General features: G+C 58.6%; 1 protein-coding gene and 1 long non-coding RNA gene across 5 annotated transcripts in view; one reads left to right on the forward strand and one right to left on the reverse strand.

Moving 5' to 3' along the window:
* The window catches only part of LOC114883863, a 43,593-nt gene extending 32,095 nt beyond the window's left edge, over nucleotides 1–11,498 (forward strand). Inside the window, exon 3 of the long non-coding RNA XR_003790716.1 lies at nucleotides 11,418–11,498. This is a non-coding gene — a long non-coding RNA (uncharacterized LOC114883863). The remainder of the gene's footprint in view (nucleotides 1–11,417) is intronic.
* The window catches only part of MMP15 (matrix metallopeptidase 15), a 30,994-nt gene extending 4,610 nt beyond the window's left edge, over nucleotides 1–26,384 (reverse strand). The window contains exons 1-12 of one of the 4 annotated variants that reach the window (XM_029202012.1): nucleotides 24,960–24,985; nucleotides 14,729–14,858; nucleotides 14,287–14,435; nucleotides 13,493–13,618; nucleotides 11,411–11,718; nucleotides 10,913–11,074; nucleotides 9,725–9,978; nucleotides 9,225–9,363; nucleotides 8,070–8,220; nucleotides 7,822–7,937; nucleotides 4,257–6,750; nucleotides 228–417 (exon numbers count right to left, since the gene is read on the reverse strand). In XM_029202012.1, coding sequence (XP_029057845.1) covers nucleotides 6,284–6,750; nucleotides 7,822–7,937; nucleotides 8,070–8,220; nucleotides 9,225–9,363; nucleotides 9,725–9,978; nucleotides 10,913–11,074; nucleotides 11,411–11,718; nucleotides 13,493–13,618; nucleotides 14,287–14,435; nucleotides 14,729–14,858; nucleotides 24,960–24,967 — 2,010 coding nt within the window. In that variant the 5' untranslated portion in view covers nucleotides 24,968–24,985 and the 3' untranslated portion in view covers nucleotides 228–417; nucleotides 4,257–6,283. Of the gene's footprint in view, nucleotides 1–227; nucleotides 418–3,999; nucleotides 6,751–7,821; nucleotides 7,938–8,069; nucleotides 8,221–9,224; nucleotides 9,364–9,724; nucleotides 9,979–10,912; nucleotides 11,075–11,410; nucleotides 11,719–13,492; nucleotides 13,619–14,286; nucleotides 14,436–14,728; nucleotides 15,466–24,959 lie in introns of those variants that run through there. The other 3 variants (XM_029202006.1, XM_029201985.1, XM_029201995.1) reach the window with 3 other exon arrangements.
* Between the last annotated feature and the right edge of the window lie 1,305 nt (nucleotides 26,385–27,689).

Consider the following 27,689-nt stretch of genomic DNA (forward strand, 5'->3'; position numbering starts at 1 on the left):
ACCCAGCACGGGTTTGATCCCTGGTCGGGGAACTAAGACCCCGCAAGCCGCATGGCTCAGCCAAAAAACCAAAAAATTTTTGTTTAAGTTGTTTGGCGATAGAGTAGATATTGATGGCATTTTTCATAGACAGCTTTGGCTTTCCTGTGGCTTTCTCATTGTCTGTTACCTTATGCAATCTGAAAAAGCCCATGTAACAGTTAAGTGAGCCTCCCCACTCTGCTCACCTGCTACCATTTGGCTACGTGATTCCCAGGGCCTCTTGTGAAGACTCAGGTGTCCTATGTTGTCTTAGGCAGCATTACTGAGGCTCGGAGTTGTGCCAGGGACCCCAGTAAACATTCTCAGTAAACATTCAAGTGTTGAAGAGATGGGTGGCTTGTGGTCCTGGGGTTTGGCACTTTCCTGAGAAGAGTCCTAGATTTGCAAGAAGAATGTGTTAAGCTAAGCACAAATTTGGAACTCAGGGCACCCTGGGCATCAGTGAGGACAAACAAACAAACAAAATAATCACACAATGGCTTAAGAAATAAAAGGAGTTTATTGGTACATGTAACTGAAAGAGCTTCAGGCACAGCTGGATCCAGGTGCTCAACTGGTGCCTTCCAGAATCTTCAAGGCTCTATATTCCTCTGCTGGCTCTGCTCTGAGGCAGGCTCTCTTTGTGTGGTGGCGAGATGACCCATCAGCAGCTCTAGAGTCACACTCCAGGAGCTCAGCAATCCCAGCAGACAGAGGGCTTGTCTCTCTTTGGGGCTCCAGAAAAAGTCGCAGGGAGTCCCTGATTGGCCAGGCTTGGGTTTTCTACCCACCCTTGGATCATGCGCTGGGGTTGTGATTGGCTGGATTCTGGGTCACGAGATCATCTGGCCACCAAGGCAATAGGGCCAGCTCTACCAGAATCCACGGACTGGGAGGAAGCGGGGTCTTGTTCTCATGGGACAATGGGGGGCTATTTGCAGAGGGCAGATCTCCTCTCCACTAGCTGTGTTGAAGGCTGTGCTTCATGTGTACATGAAGCACAGAAATGCCCTTTATCAGGAAAGCTGGATTAACCACAACACCCTGCCCTCAGTTCTTCCAAAGTGCAGAAGAGGGAGGCCCCATGAGGGGTGGGGAGGTGGCGTGGTGTGCATGGTGAGAGAGGGTGGGGGTCGACGAGTCCTGCCTGGGCATCAGTTTAAAGACTGAGTGAGTGACTGTGGTCAAATCAGCCCCCTGTCCAGGCCTCGGTGTCCCCACCTATAAAGGAACCTTAATCTAGCTGAAGTCGACAGGTTTTAGGATGGTGCTGTGTAATTTTCTGATGAAATTATTGGGGTATAGCTGCCCCTCCCTTTCCACTGACTCAATAATTTCTTAATGGAATCCAGTTTATCGCTGTGATCCATGCTGGCAGGGGAATGATATAGTTTTTCCAGGAGGGGCCTGTTAGATCGGCTGCAAGAGAAGGGGAGTTTGGAGGCTATTTCTGGCAGAGTGAGGTGGGTGAAAAATGTAGGGGTGGGAGGTGACAGGAGCACTTGGGGAGAAAACCTGAGCCGGGGCCTCGTGCTCAAGATCTGGAAAGAAGGGCTGGCGCTGCGGGTGAGGAGGGGCTGGGCCGCCAGGGTCGGCAGGGTGAGGCCACAGCAGCTGAGGCGAGGAGCTGGTGGGAGAGGAATGTCCCTCTTCCTGGCACCTGTCCTTGGGCTTGTCGACCTCTGACCCCATCCCACAAATACTCCTGGAGAGGAAGGCAAGGAGGTATGCCTCCTTAGTGCCCATCAGGTACCTGCACCTAAAACAGAGATCTGAGTAACAAACTATTGAGAGCCTGCTGTGGGCTGTTCTAAGTGTTTACATGGATCAGCTCAATCAAGCCTGACAGCTGAATGAAATAGACATGGCTATTAGCCGCATTCTACAGATGGGCTCAGAAAGGTGAAGTGACTTGCCCAAGGACACACAGCCTGTGAGTGATGGAGTCACACTCAGCATCTGGGTGCCTGTTAGGATGGGCAGACTGGAGTCAGAGGCAAGGAATGGTTAGGATGCAAGTGCTGGGTGAGCCAAGGGTGGAAGGAAACAATCATCTTGAGAAGGGAGGGTGAAAATCTGGAAAAGGCAAGCCTTAACCTGTGCCTTAAAGGATCTGTGCAATTTGAATAGGATAAAATGTGCAGGGAAAGGTTTTCCAGCAGGAGGGAACAACACAACAAAGGCACAGAGGCAAGCAAGTGCCAGGACATTTGGGACAGAGCAAGCAGCCTGGCAGGGGCTCTGCCAGCGCTTTGTGGGTCATGAGGCCACTTGAGCAGTAGGCTGAGGGCAATACTGCTGTGTCCTGAGAGTGCCTTGAGGCCTGGAATCCCCAGCATTCGCCAGGAAAGCTGAGAGGAGGCTGTGTCCAACCCCCTTGTGTGGTTTCACGGATCGAGGGGCAAAGTCCGGCAGCTTCGGGCCCCTGAGGCAGAACTGGAGGACCTGGAGGGGCAGGAAGCCCTGCTCCTCTTGGATGTACATGGAGGAGTCCACTGCCGCCTGGGCGGCTGTGGATGGGCAGGAAGCTGGCCGATTCTTCCCGTGAGCCGGAGGAGAATGGCCTCTATGTGGGCCACAACAAAAAGGCTTTTCTGCCAAGTCGGAGGGGGAGGAAGCAGCCAGCTCAGCCCTGCCCCAGCCTGAAAGGAGGCTCTGTTGGTGGCCCTGGGGTCTTCGATGTCTAGAACGTGTGAGGAGGGAAGGCCAGGGTGGTCAGGGGCCTCCTCATCCCTTCTGGATTCTCCAGCAGCATGGGGGTGGGGGTGGGGGCGCTGGGCTGCTGTGCAAGTCATTCTGTCTGGGTTCTAATCGTCTACTTCCTGGCTGTGTGACCTTGGCCAAGTGTCACTTCACCTCTCTGAGCCCCGCTCGTCTCGGGAGTGAAATGTAAGCAAGGGAGCATGCAAGACGACTGGAGTCGTGATCACACACTGAGCACTCGCCAGCACTTGACAGCCAGTGTCCTCCGATCATCCTCCCAGCAGCCAGTGGGGTAGGTCATGTGATCCCCTCCACTGAGGTTTAAGTACCGGTAGCACCAGGGCTGAAGCCCAGGATGTTCTGGACTCTAAAAACCCCAAGCTGTGCAAAAGCAGAGGAAAAGAGGCTGGAAGGAAACACACCAGCTGTCCGCACTGGCTGGGGAGTGATGGCAACTTACCTTTTTCTTCTTTTTGTTTATCTGTAATGTCTTGCCTGTTTTACTTGGGAATTAGCAAAATATAAAGAAACAAAAGATGCTGAGGGAATGGGGGGCTGGGAGGGGCCCAAGGTGAGCTTAGGTTACAGCTTGATTTAAAAAAACAAGCCATGTTAAAGATGTGGGCTTCTGTTTAGTCCTGGGGAGGAGGGGGTCACTGGGGCTGCAGGGCTGTCTGGAGCTGGGGAGGGGGAGAGAGGGCCCAGGCGCTCCCCCACCCCTCGTGCCTCAGAAACTTCCACACACTGGGCCCCTGAGCAAGGATAAACTGGGCTCATGAGATGGGCTGTTCCTTGAGCCAACGGGTTTCTTTGAGCTTCCAGCCGGGAGCTGGGGCTGGAAGTCTCCTCAGGCGGTTTCCTGAGGAGGTGAGGCCTCTGCTAAGTCTCCCCTCCGGCTACGGAAGAGCTCGGCGAGAAGGCCTTTCATCCTGTCCTCTCTCATCCCCGTGCCCCACACCGCCCTACTCCTGCCTGGTGACCTCTGGGCTTCTAGGTGACCCTAAGGCTTCAGGCAGGAGGCAGACCTGGTGGGGCCCCGCGGCTGCTGCCACAGGAAGGCTGACGAGGCAGCGTCTCCCCTCCCCCCCACCCCCGTGCCGCCCACCAAGGCCCCTGGGCTGGGGGAAGCACACAGGCGGTTTCCTAGCTGAGCCTGAGTGGCCTCTGGGGCTTCCGAGGGCCAGCGTTTCCTAATCTCCTCAGCCAGTTTTCAACACAAAGAGAGGAAAGGGCGGGATGAAGGGGGCACACAGCTGCGGGGGAGGGTGGGCCTGGAGCAGGCTGGAGGACCCTACCTAAGGAGCTCTGGGGGCCTGGCCTGCTGCGTGGCTGAGCATCGCAGTCCTGGGTGCCCAGGCTGGCGCCCAACAGGATGGGCCCAGAGGTCGGGCGTGGAGTGCAAGGCTCACCAGCCAAGCTCAGACCCGAGGGCAGCGACGCCCGTCTCCTGCACTCCTGGGCATCGTCTGCCCCCTGCCCGGGGCGAGGTTTTCTGCTTCTTCGAAGAGGGCAGATCCTGGGTGGCCCCTCACCTTCTGGGCAGAGCATGTGGAGGAGGGGAACTTCTGGAATCCACAGTGGCATCGTTTCTCATCTCTTCCTGTCCAAGCTGGGTCTTCAGGCTGCCTAGAACCAGTCCGGATGGGTGGGAAGGCTGGGTGGCCTGGACTGGTTATCCCACCCTTCCTAGACGTGCAGGGTGTGCGGGAAGCTGGGTGCCCTTTCTCACCATGAAGGAATGGCCAGTAAGTTCCCCACCCCTTCTCTGCCTGACCCCAGCAGGGCCACCCCTGGTCCCCTGCCTCACCCTCCTCTGGTCTATTGAGGGCAGCCGTCTCCCACTCTACCCGAGCTCTGCCCCTTCCAGGGCCATCGGGAAGGAGGCCCCGCAGAACTGTGAACGAGGTCTCTTTGGCGTGGTGGGGGGCAAGTCCCATAATCCCAGCCTGGACCACGCCCTCCCCACCCTAGTCACCTGCAGCCCCTCCAGCTGTAAGCTCCAGCCCAAGGCCTCTTACAAAGGAGGCACTCTCGCCGGCCGTACGATTTAATCAGTGCAGATTATTTACAGAAAGAAACGTATGGGGGTGGACACTGACCCCCTCCCTCCCCACCCCCCTTGGCTGGCTCACCGGTGGTTCTGAGGATGGAGCGGGGAGGAAGCTGCTGGACCCGCACTGGGGCCAGCCCATGAGGAGCCCCTCCCCGCAGGGGCCTCAGGGATTCTGGGCGGCACACCTGCTTGCTCAGGGCTGCAGCGAAGCAGAGGGGACAGAGCCGGCTGTACAGTACCATTTCCCACAGCAGCCTCGCCTCCTGCTTACTTTGGGAAGGAAAAGAGGGAGGAATCATCTCCACGCTCAGGGCTGAGGCCAGGACGGGGAGGATCTCCAGGCTACCACTAGTGGGCTCTTCTGGGGGCTCCACAGCCCTGTCCCACAGCCTGTGTGAGGGGATGAGCTGCTGGCCTCTCCCTACCAGTGCCGCTGGCGGACAGGGAGCTGGCAGGGAGGAACACCCCCAGGCTGGTGGGCACGTGTCTGTGGACACCTACCGTGCCAGCCTGGGCACCCATCCGCCCGTCTCTCCCTGGGAGAGCCAGGACACTGGCAGCTGAGCCTGAGGCTGCTGGGGTTCTGAGACCTCTGAGGATGGTGGTGTGGGTGACAGAGGGAGGGAGGAGGCTCACGGAAAGAGCCCAGTCGGGTCACGGCTCAGAGAGGAGAAAGTGGGCGGGGGTGGAGACCCAGCCTGGGGCCAAGGCTGGTGCTACCCTTGGGGAAGGGGCCTCGGCAGACCCCCTTTGGTCCTTGGTAAGGCAGGCCCAGGGCCCCTTCTCCAGAGAGGGAAGGGGGTGTGGGCTCAAGGGGTCCAGGGGAGCTGGGGGCTGTTGGCCCTGTGCTGGCCAGGGGCAGGGTAGGTTCTTAGGCACAGGGAACCAGGCTGCTGGAGTTGTCAGAGGTGGGTGGGAAGGAACCAGACCTCAACAGGACTCAATCAGCGGGCCACCTCCCCCTCTGCCCCCTCTGGCCTGGGGCTGCCACCGGGTAAAAGCTCTTTCTAAGACCACAGAGACTCAGAGGGCTGGAGATCAGTTAGGCCCCACCAAGCTCCAAAGCCAGCAGAGCCCTCGGTTCTGGCCCTGGTGCTCAGGCTGAAGCACAGCCCAGCAGTCCTTTGGCCACTCTTCCAGCCAGGCCTTCTGACCCTCTGCTCCTCTGGCTAAGCCAGAGTGGGTGGGAGCCTAACTCCCTGTCTGGTGCAGAACTACATTTAGAAAACTCTAACCCCCTGCCCTGAGGGACCGCCCTGGTCAGGAAAGTAGGAAGAAATGCTCAATTAGTGTGCAAAAAAAAAAAAAAAAAAGATACCTGGGCATAAATAAACAAGGGGGCAGGCCTGGCAGGGATGTTAGAGGGCCTGGAGGGGCCCCCACCCAGGGGCTGAGGGAACCACTGAAGGCTCTGGATGAAAGGCCCCAGGAGCTGTCTCAGAACCACAGGCACAGCCAGCCCGGCCCCTTAGCACCGTGAGGAGCAGGACGGGCTGGTGCGGAGGGTCAGACCCACTCCTGCAGGGAGCGCTTGCAGTAGAGGAGCATGCGGGGCGCGCCCTTGCGCTGCATCTGCACCAGCGCGTAGGTGAGGCCCAGGATGCAGAGCAGCAGCAGCATCGGCGGCACCAGCACCATCACCATGTTCACTGTCCGAGTGACCTCCTCCATCTGCACCACCACGCGGCTGCCCCCGTCCTCGTCCGTCCCCTCCCCGAAGTCCCCCTCTTTGCCGCCGGGGCCCGCCTCGTGGCCCTCATTGCCCTCCTCACTGTCACCGCCCGCCCCGGGCTCTGCACCCCCGTCAGGGTTGAAGGGAGGACGGGCCACGTCAGGCCATCGGGGCCCCGGCTCCACGTGCTCTTGGCAGCCCATGAAGTCCCGCAGGATGGACTTGGGGTAGCCGGGCTCCATTCGCAGGCGCTCGTTGTCAAACTTCCAGTATTTGGTGCCCTTGTAGAAGTAGGTGTAGGCTGCGAGGGCAAGCAGACCGGAGAGGTGTCAGGCCGGGGCCCACCCACCGGCCAGAGACCTCGAAGAAGACCAGGGCGAGCTGAAGGGGCCCCAGCTTTAAAACACCATCCTTCTCACTTGCTTACCAACTTATAGGAGCCAGACCATGCTCAGAGAAGAACAGGGTTTAGGTCAGGGGCACGACTAGAATCCTGTGCTTCCCGGCTGGGCTGACATTGACTAGGGCAGCGCACAGAAGGGTCCGGTAGCCTGCTGGGTTGTGGGCTACAGTCAGGGGACCCAGGCCTGGCTTCTCCCGGCACCGGAGAGGCCAGTGTCTTGCTCAAGGCCACACAGTCAGCCTGCATCAGACCTGGAGAGGGGACTGATGCCGCCTCGGACCAGATCTCTGGTCTTGGGCACTCCATCCACATCCCTTTAACTCCAGGAAGGGCCAGGTTTGAACCACCAGGTGCGTCTATACTCAGCTGAGCACAAGGAGGTCAGAGCAGCTGCAGAGTGAAACCATCACGCATGGAAGCCGTGTGACACGCACGGCAGCTGTGTGACCCACCCGAGCATTAGCAAAGCCAGCCGGGTCTCCCCTGAGGCCAAGAACCCAGAGGCTGAGAACCAGGGCTGATGGGTTTTCTTAAACTCACCAGAGACCCTGCTGGAGAAATAAAAGCCACAGCTCCCTGTTGCTCAGTTATAACGACAGAGATCATGCTTCCCTGCCAAGCGGGTAAGGGGGCACCCCGGGAGGACTCCCGCTCCTGTTGCTCTGAGCCAAGCTCACCGCCCACCCCTGCCAGGCTCAAGGCTCTGTGGGGATCGGGGCAGCTCTGAGCACCAGCTCTGGACACAGGCAGGTCTGGCTGGACTCCGTAACTTCCTCACTGCGGGATTTGGGGCCCTTTACGCAAGCCCTCTTTGGCCTCTGTAAATGGGGTAAATGGTAGCCTGGCACAGCTGTGTCCCCCATGCATTCCATCTCGATGCTGGTGACCTCAGGCAAGCCCTGTTCTCTGTGTATGGAGGAGGGGGGAGGGTGAGTGCTGGGTAGACTGGGAGGGGGCTGGCCCTGGTACCTGCATCGTTGCTCAGGAAGGCCCCTTTAGGGGAGGTGGGGATCCCCTGCCACACGCTGATGGGCTTGGGATAGCCGGGGTCTCCACGCTGCGTGTCCTCATTGAAACGCCAATACCTGTGACCAAAAGCACTGGGCTGCGGGCCAGCTGGGGCCTGGAGCCCGGTCCGCACAGGCCATGGGTTCTTTCTGGGCAGGCCTGAGGGTGGGGGCCCAGTGCGGGCCTTTTCCCTTTCGAGGGGTGCTCACCTGTCCTCTTGGAAGAAGAAGGTGTGACCTGTGGGCTCCCACCAGATGGCTGTGTCTATGCGGTCGTAGGGGATACCCAGGCCGTAGCTGGTCAGTGGCTGTGGGTAGCCAGGCTCCAGGTTCGCTTCTCGGAAGAGCCAGTAGCGGCCACCTGTGGGAGGGGCGTGGGGGTGAGGACAGGCCTGGGGCCAGTGGGGGGTGTGCAGGAAGGGGGCACCGGGAGGGATATTCTGGGCTCCCAAATCTGTTCACATCCATTACCACACTCACCACACACACACACACACACACACACACACACATCCTCGTACACAGGACAGGCACTGACACCTACACACCCATGACAACATACAGCACAACTCACCCTCGCATCACACACAGTGGACATTCATGGACACCTGCGACACACCCATTTACACACATACACATTGCCAGGTCACACCTGTACACACACCACACACAGTCGCACTGTATATGGGCCTCCATTCCCACTTGAACATCCACCCCCCACACAGTTCTTATACAGATAGAGGAAAGAGGGGGAGCCCTGCTTGGCCTCTGGGTCTGGGGGCTGCATCTCTGGGGCACCCCAGTGCATGGCCCAGGGCTCCTTACTTTTAGCGTGGACCCAGCCCTGTCCTCGGGGAGTTCCTGCCTGGTTGAGGCTCGGGCCAGTGGGGCTGGGGACACAGCTGATCCATCAGGGGTGCTGCCCTTGAGGCCCTCCCCAGGAAGGCAGGCCCCAGAGGGAGGGCTGAGGGGAGGGAGCTCCATTGTCTCCACAGACAGACTCAGGAATCCTGCCCCAGAGTGGGCTCGGGGACCCATTCTTATGAGAAAGGGGCAAGGAAGGGGCACAGAATGCAAGGAAGGAGGGCGATGGGGCAGAGGCCCTGTGCTGCAGAAGGTGGACACTTGCCTCCAATCAGAGCAGCCTCTGCCGCCCAGTCCTTTGGTCTCTGTCTACGTCCCCAACCCCTGCCTTGCTGCCAGAAGGACTCGTCTCCCCCGAGTAAGCCCACAGTGGGCAACAAGACGAGATGTGCACGGTCCTTCCCTCTCCTCCTCCCTCAGTCCCGGCTGGGTCAGAGGTCAGGCCAGAGGTAAGGGCAGGAAGGCCGCCCAGTCCCCTCCCTCCTACCTGCCCCAGCTCACCTTTGAAAAAGACAAAACGCCCATCTTGGCGCTCGTAGGCAGCACTGATGTCACTGGGCAGACCACGCCAGAAGTGCCCGATGGGCATGGGGTAGTTGTCCAGGACCCGGTTGTGCCGGACCCGCCAGAACCAGCGGCCCTGGGGAGGGCATGGGTGTGAGCGAGCATGGCAGGCTTGCTGCCTTGGCCTGGGGGGAGGCCCTCCTCGACCCACCCCTTCCCCGGTCAGGGAGAGTCCAGGGGGAGGTGGCTTAGGAAGCCAGGGCGGCACCAGGGAGAGAGCCGGGGTGGGGTGTGGACTCCTAGGCTTATTGTACGATCCCGGGCAATTCTCTTGTCCCTCAGGCTGGTTTCTTCTTGGTCTAGGGTCTGATGGCTCCCCAGGGGCTGCTCAGTGAAGCGGGGGTGGAGGCGGGGCAAGGGTCTGGGGGAGAAGTGGGAGGGTGCTCTCTGCTCTGAGCCTGGGCCAAGGGGCTGGGGAGGCACAGGCAGGGCCAGACCTTGAACACGAACATCTCCCCACGCAGCACGGCCACTGTGTCAAAGTCCCCGTCGCAGATGTTGGGGCCATACTGGTCGGGCCGCTCCGTGGCTCGAGGCTGGGCTGGGGGGCCTGGCTTTGGGGGCTGCTCCGGCTTCCCGCCTGGGGGAGGTAGCTGAGGGGGTCTGGGGGGCCGGTGGTCTGGCCGGCCTGGCCGCCGGGGGGTCACAGTGGGAAGAGGCCGGGTGGGCTGTGGCTGGCCATCTGGGGTGCCTGCGGAGGGCGGCAGGGGGAAGTGAGGGGGTAGCCCTGGAACTCAGCCAGGATGCCAGGGTCTCCTACTTAGAGCCCTGGGAGCCTGGGGTCCCTAGCCTGCGGAGACCTGTGCTCCATGGGCAGCCCACCCAGGCAAAAGACCCTATCTGGCCACAGCAGACCCCTCCCCCGCACGGCCATCAGCCCTGGGAGGACCTCCATCCTCCTCCACACAGCCCCTTCCTTGACCTCCCCACACTGGGCTTGGGTCACTGCGCCCCTGGGGCTGCCGCTGGCTCCACCCCCCTCGGTGATGTTCCCCTCAGGATGCCAGCCTGCTCTAGTGGAGGCTCCAGGAAACAGTGGACACAAGCAGAGGGAAGAATTTGGTTCCCAGGTGGCCAGGAACACAGTGAGGGCTGAGGGTGGGCACTGAGTGTGGCCCTGACCCACCGAACTGACCCCCAGGACACCTCCCTACTGGAGGCCTTCTCTGCTGGGGCCTGGTTGCAGTGGGGCGGCAGGGATGCCACCTGCCTCAAAGGCACTGGGAAGTGATAAACCAGCAACACTCAGTGGAGAGCCTGGGACAGGCACGGGCTGGGAGTGACAGTGGTAGGAATGGGGTCCTGGGACCCCAGGGACACCCTCGGTCTAATAAGAATATCACTCAGGCTGAGGAGGAAAGGGGGGCAGTGAGGGGCCCTGGGGCCATCATGAAAGCTCTGGGTGAGGGCCTTGAGGGAGGGCCAGGTCCTGGAGTTGGCCAGCCCTGGGTTTGATTTCTAGCACCACCATTTACTCACTGAATGATGTGAACAACCACTAATCCTCTCTGGGCCTCAGTTTCCTCGTCTACAAAATGGGGGTAGCAGTAGTACCTACGCCTCATAGGGCTGGGAGTTGAGAGCAGCGTGCAGAGACCACGGCCACACCCATGCCGCCCGCTCACCGTACAGCTGCTGGATGCCCCGGAGGTCGTCCTCGGGCAGCTGGAAGTTGTCAATGTCCATCCACTGGTAGAATGGTGCCATGATGGCGCTGGGGTTGCTTGAGTGCTCCAGCCCCAGGGCATGGCCCAGCTCATGCACTGCTACCAGGAAGAGACTGTTCCCTGTAGCGGGGGCAGGCAGCACAGTCAGCTCTGACCTGGCCCAGGACCTGGATACCCCAGACAGGGCTGGGGTGGGCTGAGGGGGCCAGAGAGCCTGGCCATGCTTTACTCTTAGAAGAAGCTAAACTGCTCTGACTTCTGGGCCTCTAGCTTCCCCATCTGGAAAATGGGTACGATGATCCCTTCCCTTCCCTACCACCCCTCCTTTGAGATGATGGGCAGGAGACTGAGACCAAGCGTCACTGCTCCCGAGGACTGCACAGGGGATGCTCTCTCCTCTGAGCCCTGAGGCTCCAGCTCGCCTCCCCTGTTGTCACCCTGACCAGCTGTTCTCACCATGCAGGTCAGTGCTGGAGAAGGTCCAGGGCTCATCTGCATCGAAATGGGTGTCCCCGCCCAGACCAGGGCCAGGGAAATAGGCGTGGGCCAGAAAGCCACCTGTGCCGTCAAACGGTGAGCTGTCGCCGTGGAAGCCAGAGGCAAAGAGTACCATGATGTCGGCCTCCTTCTGCCGCCGCAGCCGGATGTCCTCATAGGGTACCTCCTGGAAGACCAGGGGCGTGGCCTGCTCCCACACGCGGAAGGCCCGACGTACCGCCTCCAGCGAGTGGTACCAGCCCAGCTTCTCCGTGTAGTTCTGGATGCTGCACGTGGGCAGAGAGAGGTGTGAGTGAACACAGGGCCTGGGGCTGCTGTCCACTGCTAGCACTCACTGGGCCGGGGGCGGGGACACATGGTCTGAAGGAAAGGGGATAAGATCTGAGCTGGTTCACGGACAATGCTCATCAATATCAACTGTTAGTTTACTTTGACATGAATTTAAAAAAAAAAAAAAGAACTAACGTGAAGCCAAGGAATTCATTAGGAGATCACTGAATAAGGTTGCAATGTGCCAAATAAGCTTATTTTAAGAAAGAAAAGCATTAAGTAATTAAAAGTATAGGTGACACATAGCCAAGAGAAAGACCTAGAAAGTGGGATGCAAATGGCTGAGGTTTGGGAAACACAGGCCAAGAGGTTCTGAATGTTGGGCTCCAGGGTCAGGGTGACCTGAGTTCAAGGCTTGGCTCTAACATTTTCTTTGTGACCTTGGGCAAGTGACTTAGTCTCTCTGAATTTTAGTTTCATCACCTGTAAAGTGGGAAAAGGAGGGCAGCGCTTTCATCATGGAGTGCCTGGGAGGATTAAATGACTGAACTCAGGTAGAACATGGGCATATATGAACCTGCACATGATAAAAGCATGATGAAGCCTGTTCAAACTCAGGACTGCTGGCTTCCAGAACATACCTCTTTCCAACATGCCATGCTGTTTCTCTACTACCAATGTTCTGCAATTTAGTAGGTTAAATCTATGTATAATTCTAAAAGAGCTCTTTCTCCCTTTATATTTTACCCTACTATCCATATTCTCCTAAAAACAATTCTATCATTCTTGCAGATAAATATTAAACAAATATACCAGCCCCTAATAATAAGTATCTGTCCTTCTAGATTTCCACTGCCTTGAAGAGTACAGACTAAAGGCAACTCTGCCTCACACTTGACCCAAACAAAACTGTGATGCCTATAAAAGGTACATATTCTGATTTTTTCTTTCTTACATAATTTTATTCTGAGAACATGTAAATGTTAAACATTAACAAGCATCACACACACACACACAGACACACACACACACACACACAGCATGATGAAGCCTGTTATCTCCCACATAAAGCAGATTGAGTCCATGTGCTGGACAGATCTCCATCAAAGATCACGAATCAACTCATGGATCATGAATTCACTCTCGCAGCCTGGGTCTATGTGACGCTGTGGGCTGCTCTTCCTCAGGAGATGGAGCTGCGGGTGGGGTCATGGCTGGATTGGAACAGGAAGGGGGAACCCTTGGGGCCTGCCACAGAGCTCAAGGCTCAGGGGAGTTTCTTGCCAAAGGACTCAGTGGAAAGGAGGAGGGTGCTTGAACCAGGGTCTGCGCAGGTGACTTGCTGCTTGCCTGCTTGCATCTGCCTGGATTCAGGCATCCCAGTCCTCCCTTACCCTTCAGACGCCTGAAGCCCCCAGTTTGCACTGGTGCAGGAGCCCATCTGGGCAGGTGAGGCCAGCCCTAGGTTGCTGGCGGGTCAGGGGATGGAGGGAAGGAGGACAGAGCAGAAGCAGTTCAAAGGTCCTGCCCTTCTCTGGAGGGAGACTGCCTGGGGTGGGTGGGTGAGTGGGGTGACCGATCTAATCAGCATGGGAGCGGGATTGGCAAGATTGGACGGCTAGGCCGGACACCCTGCAGTGGGCTGCTGGGAAAGGAAGCCTTCCAGAGGAGCCCACTGGGAAGCCTGAGGCCTCAGGCCAGGCAGAGAGGGGCCAGCTGCTTCTGGAGGGTACCCTGGGGGACGCCACCCTGGGCAGCCAGGGTCCCTACCTGAAGGTAAGGTGGTGGTTGTTCCACTTCCTCCCGGTGAGGGCGTAGCGCTTCCGCCGCCGCAGATTGGCTTTCACGCGTACCCCAAACTGGTCTGGTACTCCACAGCGGGGCCGCTTCATCCACCTAGGTGCACAGAGCCTCCCCTCAACACGCCTGCCTGCTGGGCTCTGCCTCTTCCAGGCAGTGCACCGTCTCCCACCCTCCCCCCACTGGCCTCCAGCTGCCCCTTATATGGGTGTGGAGGGGGTGAGGGACTCTCTCAGCTTCGAGATCCTCATCAGGAAAACGGTACAGTGACCTTGTACTGGAAGACTGGGTGCCCAGCAGTGGCTCTGCAAAGGTGAGCCCCTTTTCAGCACTATCACCCAGGAATGGGAGGAGAGTTACCCTGAGGCTTCTTATCCCTGATACCTTATGCTCTGTGTGTGCTCATCAAGGATGTGGCTTTGGGTCACATCACCTCTGCCAGATTCAGAGCAAGGCCTAGCTAGGCAACCACATGTGTGCATGTGTGCTGCACCTCCCCATTCCCATGCCTGTGGCAGACATCACTAATCAATGCTATGCTCCTTGCTGCTGAACTGGGCTTTGGCCTCAGGAGCTTTTTCAACACTAGGCAGCAGGCAGCCATTCCCAACCAATCAGAGCTAGCACGGAGGATCAAGCCATATGCCATCTCTTATCTAGGCCACTCTTTTCTGGAAACTCCACATGCCAAGCCTTCATCAGAGCAGGCCAGAAGGAGGGCAGGTGCCAGTGGGGTCTGGGAATGGCCCGACCGAGGGACTCACGCCTTGGTCTCTTCGTCCAGCACACCCGTGATGGGGATCCCGTAGAAGCGCTGCATCTCGGCGAGGGCCGAGGCCAGGATCTGGGCGGAGCGCATGGTGGACATGTGGCGGCTGGGCTGGGGCAGGTAGCCATAGAGCCGCAGCCAGTTCTGCAAAGGAGAGGCCATGACCTGGTCAGCAGGTTCTGGCACCACTGCCTCCAAACATGCATGGCCTGCATCCCACCACCTCTCACCTCCACCACCATCACCTCCCATCACCACCTCCCTCCAGGTGACCATGTGAGCTTCTGTACGCTCTCCGTGCTTCCACTTCCTACGGTCTGTTCTCACACAAGAGCCGGAACAAAAGGCCTTTACAAGTCAGGTCTGGTCAGTCTTCTGTCTAGAACCCTCCAAAGACTTCCCATCTCAGAGGAAAAGCCAATTCTCACAGGAACTACCTGTGAGGCCTCAGGGCCTTTGCACTTGCTCTTCTTGCTGCCTGGAGTGTTCTCCCCACAGAAATCCGCATGGCTCATGCCCTCATTCTCTTCAGATGTCTGCTTCATCACCTTATTGGAGGAGTGTTCTCTGACAAATGTAAAAAAGACACCCATCCGCTGTACCCTGTACTCCCTCTCCTGCTTCCCTGCACTTGTCACCATCTGACACCCTGTATGTTTCACTTAGGTGTTTATTATTTGCCTTCCTCCATTAGGACAGAAGCTGTGTCTCTGAGGACAGTCCACAGTTGCCGTCCTTATTACTGTGCCGGCCCCTCCAGGGTGGGGTCTTCTACCATTCCAGGCAGACCACTGGGGACCCTACAGGGTTCAGAAGCTCTTGAATTCTCACCAAGTAGGAAAACCCGCCCCCTGGTGCTGCTCCCCAACAGACCCTGAACCTTCCAGAGGGAAAGCAGGTGGGTTCAGGCCCCCCACCCAGGCCCAGGAGGGTGGGACAGGAGGCCTGAAGTCCAGTCTCTGCTCTGCCACAAACTGTCTTCTCTCCGGGCCTGAGTGTCCTTGTGTGCAAAATGGGAGCCATGGGGTTGTCAGGAAGTGGGGTGAGAGAGATGGACCTGGGAAAAGCAGCTGGGACACAGTGGGGGTGCCCGTCCCCTTCAAGACTTGCTGGGCAAGTTTTTTCATCCATCTACCCCCATCTGTCTGTGTGTCGGCCCACCCAGCCAGCCATCCTGCCAAGTGTTTCTGAGCACCCTGTCTGTGCCAGGCGCCATGCCAGCTGGAGGCCGTGGAGGAGGCGGCTGAAGTGTCCTGACCTCCAGGGGTTTATGATCTCCTTGGGGAGACCCGGTGCACACGCAGAGTGAGGAATTCACGCTGGCAAGTCTGTGAGCAGACAGGACCACTGCAGTCAAAACCGGTGGACGGGATCCCCAGTGAGCCAAGCTGAGTGGTGGTAAGGAAGGGAACTCTGCCCTGCCCACCTGGTGCCCCCAAGGCCACGAGAACATGGTGACCACTGTGGGAGGCTGGTGAGCAGAGGCCAGGGACTGCTGTGGGCCTGGGCTACATGGAAGCATGTCCTTTGAACCCTTCCTTGTCTATCTTTGGTCTCTGGAAACCCCCAGAGTGAGGGGACCTAAAGGCCTGCTCTCTGAGACACTCTGGAAGGTGAGGGCTGCATATCAAGGGCCCACGGGGCAGGATGGCAGCTGGACATGGTAGTTGCTCTGGGCTGACAGCCATGTGTCAGCTGGCCTGGGCCACGCTCACATCTGTCTGCCACCAGGGTCACATCCAGCTCCAAAGGTACTGGCTTCCCTTAGTGCCACTCGCCAGCCCAGCCCTGGCACCTGCCCAGGCCCCTGGTATGGATGGGTTGCCCACACAGCCCGGCTCAGCACCGCCCAGGCTGCTGCTGGAGGGAGCAGAGGCTGAGCCAACGAGGGCAGCGCGGGAAGACTGCCAGAGCCTGAGGATGCCCAGCCACAACTTCGAGGCCTCGCAGGACAACGCAGCAGACACCGAGTTGAGAAACGACCACGGCTCTGGGTACAGATCCTGGCCCAGCCACTTTGCTCGCTGTGCCTCAGTCCGTAAAAGGGGGTTGAATCAAGACCTGCCTCATCTCATGGATTTCTGTGAAGATGAAATGGGCAAGTCCACAGGAGCCCTTGGCACTGTGCTGGGCAGGGGAAAGTGCTCAGTCAACACGGTATTAATGACAGAGGCTGGTGGGGGCAGGGGCACTGCCCGGTTGTTCCTAGAGTGGCAGCCTGTTGTGCCGGTCGACAGGGTTGAAGGATCCAGGCTCCGACAAGGCAGGCTTGGGTGGGGGCAGGGCAGCTGGGGGAGGCAGGAGCACCCTGTGGCATCCCCCATGGACCCCCCTCACCCCTCCTGCCCAGGGCCCCCTTCCTTCAGTTCCACCAGACACTGGCAGTGTTATGGGCGCCCTCCCCATTCTTCCCAAGCATGGAAACCTTTCCTGAGGCTCCTGTGTGTCTGTAAAGGCGGATGTCCACCACCGTTAATGGACACGGTTTGCCTGAAGAAGCCTGGAAAGATCTAGAAGGCGAGGCTATGATGCTCGGCCAGCTCTATCAGTGAAAGGAATCCAGCTGGAGGTGGGGGGAGAACTGGGGCTGCTGCTGACAGATGAGGGCACCTCTATATCACCTATTTGCATAAGGTAAAAATATCTTGGGGAGCGCAATCACAGGCCACCAAGGGACTGATTAGCAGTGTGGCGAGTGACAGGAGGAGGGCAGGGCGGGGGAGGCTCAGGCTGGGGCCCTGGGGAGGGGAGGGAGCTGGGCCTGTCTGCAGTGAAGAGCTCCAGAGCCCGGTGGGGGATGGGGCAGAGGGGCCCCTTCAATACTGGGCACAGCTCAGGGGGCTGACGGGAAAGGCCCGAGGGGTGCCTGTGGACCCCCATTCACACAGACAAACACCCTCTGAATCCCAGGGAAGCCAGAAGCTTCCATCTCGGTATCAGCCAAGGCTTCCTGATGACAAATGTCTCTCGGCCACTGCTGGGTAAAAAGCTGAGGCTGAGGACTGGTGACATGAGTGGGCTAAGCTGAAATACAGCCTTGGCCCAGAGCAGCTGAGGCCCTGGAAGACAAGGAGCTGACTGAGCCCGCCTAACAGGCAACGCGCCAGTCAGTCTACACCGCCCGCGGGGCTGGGGCTTTTCCTTCCCCCAGTGTCCAGGAGAAGTTTCTCATCACCTTACTGCTCTGCTAAGTTCCACAAGCCCTGGGGGTGGAGGGGAAAGACCATGGGGGGCACAGGTGCATGGCAGGTGCTGCCCTAACTCCAGCCTCCTGAGGGGCTCTGCGGCTCTGGGACAAAAGCGGGAAGCAATTCCCAAGGTCATGACTGACCCCTGGTCTCAAAGTCGGGGAGGGGCTGTGCTCAAGCCCCTGCTGCTCCTACCGGTAAAGGCTGTCCCTTCCATAAGGTGTCTCCTTTTCTGTCCAGTCACCTCGAGTCTCACAGGTGGGGTGAGCCAAGCAGTGAAGCTCTGTTGCTCAGCTGGGGAAACTGAGGCTCAGGGAGGTCAGTAAGCAGCAGAGTGGTGGGCCCTCCTCCATGAGGACCACTGTCCAGTGGGAGGCAGGTAAGGGTTCTGCAGAGAGAGCTCTGGGCCACGAGGCCCCCTCCTGCCTGGGAGGGAGGCCGCTGCAGGAGACCCCACCCACCCTGGTTCTTTCAGCCATTTCTTTCTCAAGCTCCAGACCCCATCCCATAAGTGTGTGTAGAGGCTTCAGGTGAGTGGTTGGCCCCAGGCAAAGAGATGTAGAGCCATCAATAATCTGAGGGGGAATTCCTGGCCCCCTGGCCCCTAGGAGAGGACATAAATGCAGCAGCCAGGGGCTGAGAATCTGCTGGAGGCCAGACTGTCCACTCTCGTCACCCCTGTCCACTCTCGTCACCCCATTCGATGCTCACAAGTACCCCATCCCCATTACACAGACAGCAAGTTTCAGAGAGGGTGAGGGGCCCACCCAGGGTCACGCAGCTGGTCTATGGCTAGAACCGGAGCCCATAAGCAGTGCTATTGGACCAGGCTGTTTGTGAAGCAGCAGCAGCTCCTCTGGGCCTGAGGCAGGGGACACTGGGCTCTGGCCCTTCTCGGGAACAGCGCCCAGCACGGCACTGGGGGAGGGCGCCCAGCCCTCCCCACACTCCACATCTCCGGCTGGGTCTGGGCGCTGGGCCACGTCAGCAGGGCTGCCCCTCAGGACTGCCGAGACAACCCCTCCCCACGGGGCTGGCGTGTCTGGGAAGAAGCTGCCCGATCCATACTGTGCATTAAGCAGCGGTGGGGGCAGGGTGAGCGTGCTGCTGCAGACGCATCCAGCTCCTTGGGGTTCAGACAAACCAAGCCGCCTCCCACCCGGCCTTATCAGACCCTGTGCGATAAGAAGAATCTCTCCTGGCTCTGCTTTGCGTCACTCACCCACGGCTCTCTCTGCAGGCCAAGCAGACCCTAGCAGGGCTGCCCAGACAGGCACAAAAGGCGTCTTGTCAGGCGCGCCAGCGACAGACGCAGACCTTTCATGGTGTCCTGAGGTCCTCACTGTGCCCGCAGACGGCATAACTAGTCTGAGGCCAGGGAAGAAAGGGGGCGCCAAGCCAGCCCACCCTGTCCTTAGTGGATCATTTACTCCCTTTAGAGACAGCATAGTCCATATTTAAGCAGTTCTGGAAGAACACACTTGCTCATTTGGGGCTCAAATCTAACCCACCCCCCCCCAAGATGGGAAAGTTGCAGGTGGGGAAGGGGCTCTGGGTGGTGGGGAGAGCAGGCCGGGTGGGGGACATCCAGCCAGGGAAGCAGGAAGTAAGTGGACGCCACTTCTTTACCCTGTGGGCTCCCAGCCTGCCCCGCACTCCTTAACCCGGAGGGAAAAGCAGCCGGGTCCTTCGGCCAGTGGGCGGGCAGGGATGGGGAAAAGGGTCCTGTTTGCTAGTGGTTTCGGGCTGGCCGAGGGCCAGGCCTGGGGCCTCACCTGGAAACCCCCTGTAGGTGTTGTCTCTTACATGGGGCTGCTTTCCAGGCAGAGCCTGGGTGGCTGGACAGGCAGGGGTAGGGCTCCAGGCTCACTTGCTTGGGGGCGGGCCCTGGCTCTACCTCCACACCCTCCTTCCCACCTGGCTCAGGCCCAGCAGGCTCCTGCCTGGCGGCACTTCCCAAGGATGACACCCTGGGCTCTGACCTGTAGCCTTTAACCCAGCTTGGGGGCTGGGAGCTCAGGCTTCTCTGCCACCACCCAGGCTGGGGAATCGGGTAATGTCTCTCACCTCAAGGTCTCAGCTTCCTCTTCTGGACAATGGGGTCATGACTGCACCTAAACTTACAGTTAATACAGGATTAAATGTGAAAATGCTTACAAAACACCCCTAGGCCCTAACCAGGATAGCACCAAGTATGTTGAAGGTGCTCAAAAATAACACTTGCTCCTCCATGGGCCCCACGTGAGGGGCACCGTACATAGCATTCGGCATTTTACACATAAACGCACTGAATTTCCCCAGTAACTCCATCCAGTAGATACTATTACTAGTCTCATTTTGTAGACAAATGAGAAACTGAGGCTCAGATGGGGTCAGTGACTTGCCCACAACAGCAAATGCCATGTGCTTCTCATGGTCACTGTATTTTGTCACCATTTTGTAAGCGCTTCCTATGTACCAGGCGCCAGGCCCATGTGTGGTGGACACGAAGCTGGGCTCCCACCCCTCTGGGGGGTGGGAGAAGCTGCTTCTGGGAGGACCAGGTGGTGTCCAGGGCTAAGGGCAAATCCTAGAGAGCAGTTCCAGACCCTGACCTCCAGGCTCCGTGGCTGTGGGGCATCTTTTGAGGGCTGGCTGATGGCTGGGATTCAGGTCCCCATCTGTCTGTCCAGATACTGGAGGTTGAGTTGGGTCGTTTTGCTCATTTCCTGCTATTCCCACAAGGGAAATGGGATCTGGTTAAGAGGCATCCCTCTTTGTCTCTCTGATCCAGGACCATCTCATACATCTCTGCTGTACCTGCCCGGGGCTGCAAAATCTGTACTACCTCCCCTAAAGGGCTCAGGCATCCCCAGAACCACTGTTCTTCTGGGGAACGGCCTCATATGAGCTCTAACTCAGCGGGGGCTTGTCCAGTCAGAAGGCACCTACTGTGTGCCTCAGGTCTGGAGTGTTCAGCTACCTGCAGGGTCCCAGGTCCTCACATTCATCTGTGGACTCCTCCCTGGGCCCTCTTTGAGCTGGAGAAGGATCTAAGCAGAGAGCCCCCAAGCCCTCTCTGCTTCTGCTGACTCACAGAACACATCTCCACGCCCAGGGCAGAGCTCGCCATGGGGCTTGACCCCTGCCCGAGTGGTCAGCTGTGTGAACTACATGAATGTTGGGACGATACTGAACATGCCAACTGCCTTAATCCACCCTGGCTGCTATAACGAAAATACCATGAGCTGGGTGGCTCATAACAATATTTATTTCTCACAGTTTTGGAGGCAAGAAGTTCAAGATCAGAGCGACAACATGGTCTGGTTTGGTGAGGGCTCTCTTCCTGGCTGCTAACTTTTTGCTGTGCCCCCACATGGTGGAAGGGGCAAGGGAGCTTTCTCAGGAAGTTTTAATTATCTTTTTTTTTTAAATTTATTTATTTAATTTACTTTTGGTTGCGTTGGGTTCCACATTGCTGCACACGGGCTCTCCCTAGTTACCGTGAGCGGAGGCCCCTCTTTGTTGCAGTGTGCAGGCGTCTCACCGCGGCGGCCCCCAGGCACTGCGGAGCACGGACTCCAGTAGTTGTGGCACACGGACTCAGTAGTTGTGGCTCACGGGCTCTAGATCACAGGCTCAGTAGTTGTGGCACACAGGCCTAGTTGCTCTGCAGCATGTGGGATCCTCCCGGACCAGGGCTCGAACCTGTGTCCCCTGCATTGGCAGGCGGATTCTCAACCACTGCGCCACCAGGGAAGTCCTCTCAGGCAGTTCTTATAAGAGCACTAATCCCACTCACGAGGGGTCTGCCCTCATGACCTAATCACCTCCCAAAGGCCTACAGCACCAACTTTAATTGGAGGTGGGAAGCAGTGGCCACCACTACAACCACCTCAAGCTGGCCTCAGGCAGAAGTCAAACTTCCAGCTGGGCAGAGGCGTCGATGGCAAGAGGCATTTGGACCAAGCAACAAAGGGGGCATGGAGGAGTGACCAGAACCAAGTGCCTGGCAGGGAGAGGATTTTCCTTGCCGGGCAGCATTGCTATTCTGAATTGGCATCAGAGAACAAGGGTAGTATTTGGAGGGATTTGCAGGAAGTCTTCTAAGGGGGGTCTGGGTGTGTTTCTAGGTTGCTTCCTCTCCACCCTCCTTGAGGTGGGGCAAAGGAAGGCGTCTTGAGTCCAGGGGTCAGAATAGGCAGGCCAGGTGATGCACACACATGGAGAACACACTGGGCTGTTCTCTGCAAGGAGGAAGCTGACTGACTGGACCCCAGGGCAGACCTAACACAGGGCTCCGGCAAAGGGCTGGGCATGAAGGGCACAGCCCAGTCAGATCCCAAGTGCCTGGCAGCACCAGTCAGCCCAGTTCTCTCTGGGTTTTGAAATAAAGTATGGAGAGCAGTAGCTTGTTAGTGATAAGAGGAGAACAGATTAAAAAGCAGAGAGGGAGAAAGAAGGCGAGAAGATTCAGCTTCTATAAGTTCCCAAAGACAAGCCCTCACATTAACCCCTTCTCTTCGCAGGTGAGCACGGGGGCCCCTGCTACTTCTGCTCCAGTTAGGAAAGGGCACTAACAGGAGCACACGGTGGGGCCCCAGCGGCCAGCATGGAGGCGCGGGCAGAGACTGGAGCACAGGAAGCCTGGGGCTGCGGCGCCACAGTCAGACCTGAAGGTCAAAAGCAGAATTCCAGTTGACTCCTACCCCTTTTTTTGCTCTCCTGCTAAGCTGCCAGGTAGGGGAAAGGAGGTGGGTGTGTCCATGTTTTAGTGGCAGTGGCACCACACCTTCGAACTCTAGCGGCCTGAGTCACCTCCATGCGGAGGCGTGGGTGGGCTGAGGGCCTAGAGGTGTGTCTGGGGAGTAGGGGGAGGTGGGGAGAGCCAAAGCTTCTCTGGTGAAAAATCAAAGGCACTTAAGTGGAGTATGCGCTACAGCCAGAAAGAGCAAGACAGAAATCTGAAGGAGGGCCTGGACTCTCAGGTCAGGGAGGCCAGGAGCTACAGCTGGCACCTCAGTCAGGTGGGGCCTGGGTCTATGTGGGCCAGAATGGCTGGAGACTGGGACCTGACAGCCAAGGGAGGGAGTGGGACAGGGCAGAGTAGCTCAGTGGTGGCTTCCCAAGGAAGACAGCCTTCTCCAGGCTGAGGCCTGGCAGGCTGCCAGTGTCTACTGGCTCCTAGCACACGTCTGATTCCTTAGTATGATGAGATGCCTCTGGTTTCTGCACTGGGAGGGAGAGAGAGGGAGAGGGGCTGGCCTTGCCTCAGTTTCTAAGCTGCTCAGAGACAGTCCCAGCCATTGACCTGGCTGGAGGTCCGGAGCTGTGGTCAAGGACCAAAACCCTTCTCCAAGGGACAGAGCCTCTAGCAACAGGGTGCAGCCAGGCCCAGGAATCTCTGATGCTGGTTCTTGGTTAGCATGGACCTGGGGACAGTTTTCACAGCCTCCGGGCAAATGCGCTGGCTGCTGAAGCCATTTGACTCTTTAGGCCCAGATCCGGCCAGACTTGATGGGAGTCCATGGAACAGCCTGTACTCCAAAGCCAACTCTAGGCTCTGGGATAGCCCACCGGTCTCTAATCCTGCGTCTACCTTGGCTTCCAGCACTCAAGGGTGCCCTGTACTTTCCAGAATTTCTTCCCACAATAGCCCAACCCAAGTTTCTCCCGAGGGGAGGGGCTGCAGGTCAGTCACAGAATCCCTAGTCAGTGCCACACAGGCATAGGGCCATGGTCTGTGGCCCAGTGCAGGCCCTGGGCTTTGGGTACTCCCGCAACTGGGAGAGGAGGAGGTGATGGAGAAGCAGAAGCAAAGGAAAGAGAGAACGAAGGCCCTCAGACCACAGGTCCCAGTGCCCCAGCTCCTGGCCATCTAAAATGCCAAATCACAATGCCTGGCTACCAAATTCCAGTTTGGTCTGTAATTGCTTTCTGTGTGGAGATGCCATTTCTAAGTATAGATTATAAACTCCTCGGGGGTGGGTCTATGACTTGCAATTCTTTGGTATTCAACTCCAGAGAGTGGCAGGTGGGCCCAAACAGCACTCTCTGCCTAGTACCGGGATGCAGGCTGAGGGGCAATCCCCACCAGCAGGGGTTCCCAGTAAGCCCCTGCCTGCCTGCCTGTGTGAATCGGGGGTGGGGTGGTGGAGCTGGACTGGGGATGGCCTGGGGTCCCACTCTGCCTCCTGCCAGGGCCTGGCTCCCTGTAGCTTTCCCTGGCCGGGCCGAAGAGGGAGGGCAGAGCAGGTGGGGAACTGGCTGGGAGGTGTAACTTGAGCTGGGAGGAATTCCCTGCCCTTCCTCAGTGCTTTTATTAAAGTAGGGCGGGGAAGGGCAGGCTTCCATCGGAAAAATCTCCCAGGCAGCCGGGGAGGTGGGGAAGCCGCTGAGAGCTGGGAGGGAGCACCGGCCTGGCTGCAAATAGAAACGGCACTCAGGGCAGCAGCCCGGACGGCAGGAGGCTCCAGGCCGGCGCAAGGGCACCGAGGCCCGAGCCTACCGGGGACGCGCTGAGGGGGGTGTCTCCCCATCATGCCAAACCTCTCCCCTTCTCCTGGGCGGGGAGCAGGGTCTTAGAAGTCGGGAAAGAACGTCTACGCTTTTGCTCTGGGTCAACGGAGCTAGTGCCCTCACTGTCCCTAATCCGGAGGACGGCGCTCGGCGACCCCATGGAGCCGGGGGCGCTGGCTGGACGCAGCTCTGCGCCAGGAGGCGGCGCCTAATCACCCACGGGACCGCTCCAGAGATGGGCCCCGGTAGGGACGTCTGCCGGGCTCCTGGTGAAAAAATGTTCGGGGTCCACCCTCTTCGGCCCGGGCCTTGGCGTAGGGGCGCTGGTGGAGGAAGCGCCGGGTGAGACCGGGTCTCCCTCTTACATGCCATCTGGCCGTGGCGCGGCTTGCGCGCAAGAGTCTGAGAAAGTCGCCAAAGCGCCCCCTCAACCCGAATGGGCTACCTCAGAGGTTCGCACCCCCTCCCCCTAACCCAGCCCGCCGCGCGAGGCTCAGTGTCACCCAAACTAGAGTCTATCTAGGCGGGAGCGCTGCCTGCTGTGCCCAAGACCCCCCCACACACACACAGAGCAGCCCCCTTCCCATTCGCAAAGAACGTCACCGTGCGTCCGCAGAGCTCTCGAGGAATCAGGAGTCCGGTAGGGAGGGAAGGAGAGGAGCAAGGGCTGGGGGTGGCAGAAGCGGCTCCCGGGACGCGGGCTGGGAAGGATCAGTGCCCAGGGCGGGGCTGTAGGGGTAGAGAGCGGGCGCAAGCCCTACGCCCTCCAGGGTTTGGGAAGAGGTGCACCACCAAGGGCTAGCTGGGGAGGGGCAGATTGCCGGGTCCCCTTTCTTCCCCGCCCCCAACTCCGGGACTGGGGTTCATCTCCGCGCCCTTCCTCTCCACGCTTCAGGGTGCGGGCGTGGCTTCCTTCCCACCCCAAGTCCCCCAGCCCCAAGTCCTCCAAGCCGTGGCAAAGGGACTGGGCGAGGGTCCTTACCTCGGCATTGACTTCTGCGTCCTCCGCCGCTGCGCCGCGGCCCAGGCAGCCCAGAAGCACCAGCAGCAGCGGCAGCAGTCGCGGCCGCGCAGCCGCCTCCCGGCCGCTAAGGAGACTGCCCGCCCAGCCCGGCCGTCCGGGCGCGCTCCGGTCGCTGCCCATGCTTCCGGCGACCGGCCTGGTCCGGGGCGCTGCTGCACGCGCGGCTCGCCCGCTCGCCGGGTCCACGCACGCGGCTCGGAAACTTGCGACGCTCCCTGGCTCCCCGCCCGGCGGGCGCGAGGCAGACCTCCCGGTCCCGGCCACCGCGGAGCCGCTTAGGTCTCCTCGGCAAATTCCCACGCCCGAGGAAAAGCGGGCCGGGCAGGGCCGGGCGCGCGGAGCCTGCCCACGGGGGAGAGGGCGGGCCGGAGCCGCCCGCCGCGGGGTCCTGCAGCCTCGGCGCCCGCGGCCCGGCTCTCGAGAGCAAGCGCAACTCCTGAGCCTTTGTCTGGCTCAGCGCTCCGGCCGCCCGGTCCCGCGGCGCCCCCTGCGCGCCCAGCTCCTTCTGTCCATGTCCGGGGCCAGGCGCTGCCCAGAGCGCGCGCCTCCCGCCCGTGGATCCTGCTCGCCCCGCGCCCGACCGGGCCCGGGTCCCCGCGCAGCCCAGGGATGAGGCGCAGGGAGCCGGTCGGAGCGAGTGAGCGAGCCAGAGAGCCGGCGCCAGACGTTCCCGGCGAATTCCGCACAACCCCGAGCGCTCCCGGCCCTCCTCCCCGCGATGCACTACCGCCGCTCTTAAAGGGCCAGTGCTCTCGTGGCGGACGGACCCAGGCGGGGTCCGGGGGCGGTACCTCAGCCAGAGGCTTCTTGGTAGCAGGTGCCGGCGGTGGAGCCGGACAGGCGACCCTTTTACTCTTCCCAGACGGCGGGAATCCTGCCCAGTCCGCCCCCGTCACTCCCCTCCTTGCTTTTGGGGAGCTGGGTTAACCCCCAAGAGGCCCGCCTCACAGAGGGAGAGGCAAAAAGGAATGAAGACGCCTCTTTCTCCCGCCTATTGGGTGGTTGGGGACACTGAGGCAGCGGTGAACAGGGAGAGCCGAGAAGGAGAGACCCAAGTGTCTGGTCTTAGGCTAAAAAAAAGGAAAATAAAAGATAAAAATCTAGAGATTTGTTGGCCTGAGGTCTCTTTTCAAAAGCCTCAGGGTGTCTTTGGCCCTTCAGGACTTTTCTCAGTTGCCAAGTGAAGCGTTGGGTACCTTGGATGGGCAGTGCCAAGCGACAGAGACGCGGTTGCAGTCCTGGGTTGCCACATACTTGCTGTATGGAGGTGGGCAAGTTACTTAACTTTTCTGAGCCTCCAAGTCCTTATCTGGAACGCAGGGCAAAGGGCTGGGGTGGGGGGTTAGATATACTTCTGGCTGCTGGCCTAGCACACATTAGGTGTCCGAGCAAAGAACACTATTTCGTGCAAATGAAATGTGACAATGTAGCCCCACAGGGTGCTGGGCGGGTGGGCAAAACTCCCCGCAGAGCGGAGCTTAAAGTGCTAGTTTAATTCTATTCCAAGAGCGGCTTGAGATCCGGTCGGTTTGGATGCTGAAGGCTTGAGGTGGGAGGCCTGTGTCTAAGGTCCAGAGAGGCTGCGCATCCTGACCAAGGGAAGTCCGGGAGGGGCAGAGCCCTGAGGTGAAGGCCCCCGCGGGAGGGCAGGAGGGCGGAGACCGTCCCTCTCCGACACCACCTCCCAGCCCCGGAAATGGGAGCTTTCCTTACCTGAGGGCGGGTTTCCCTAATGTAAGCCCTCAGGTCGCCCGGCAGGCCTCACGTCCTGGAAATCCACAGAGACCTGGCAGAGCTTCAGAAATGGCCTGTTCACCGACCTGCCAGGTGAAGAAAAAGAGCCCTGTTAAAGAGAACAGGCAGTAAAGTGATGAAGATAGATTTTATTTAAAAAAAAAAAAAAAAAACTATTGCAATAGAGACTCCGATATAGAACTGGGCCTGATTCAAAATACACCTGGAACAAGTGGGGATTTACTGCCACGGAGCAAGTGGGGGGCGGGGCGGCATTGGTGGATGGAAAATTACTAAGGGGAGACATCAAGTCTGGGGGGATTCTGGCTGAAGGCAGGTGAGGGTGAACAGATATCCCCTGGGGCATAGTGGGGATGCTGCATTTGATCAGATATCAAGGGTGGGGCATTCAGCTAAACTGACTTAGCAAGATTCTTGCTAAAACTGGATTCTGGAAGGAAGTACAGAGATGGGTTGTGTTGGGGAGAAGGTTCAAGGGAGACTGACTAAAGTTTGGTTAAGCAAAGGGTCTTTTTCACTTCCCACTTTTATTCAAGGGAAGGAGAGGCATTCTTTCCTCTGATCAATATACATCCATTTCTCATTTTATTGCTTTTTATTCATTTAGAACCAGCTGAATCATCTGTTGAGACTTGATGGTTGCTAATTGCTGTACTGTAGGATCCACAGACATTTGATGAGAGGAATACCTTGAAGATAAATGGAAAGATGAAGGTTAGAGGCTGAATTGGTCCTTGTGCCCAACTTTGTAGACCTTCAGGGATCTACCAGAACTCCCAGGACCTGTTGCCCTTCCTCAGTGGGTGGTGTCAGCGCGACGGCAGTGATGCACACACTTCTTCATTCACAGCTCGAACCTTCCTGGTCGTGGCAGAGATGTCAGGTAGATTGCTGAGGACAAAGGCGCAGCAGTTGCTTCCAACCACTGTACAC

Source organism: Monodon monoceros, unplaced genomic scaffold, assembly GCF_005190385.1.
Source record: "Monodon monoceros isolate NGI ecotype Baffin Bay Population unplaced genomic scaffold, NGI_Narwhal_1 Super_Scaffold_10, whole genome shotgun sequence".
Classification (NCBI taxonomy): domain Eukaryota; kingdom Metazoa; phylum Chordata; class Mammalia; order Artiodactyla; family Monodontidae; genus Monodon; species Monodon monoceros.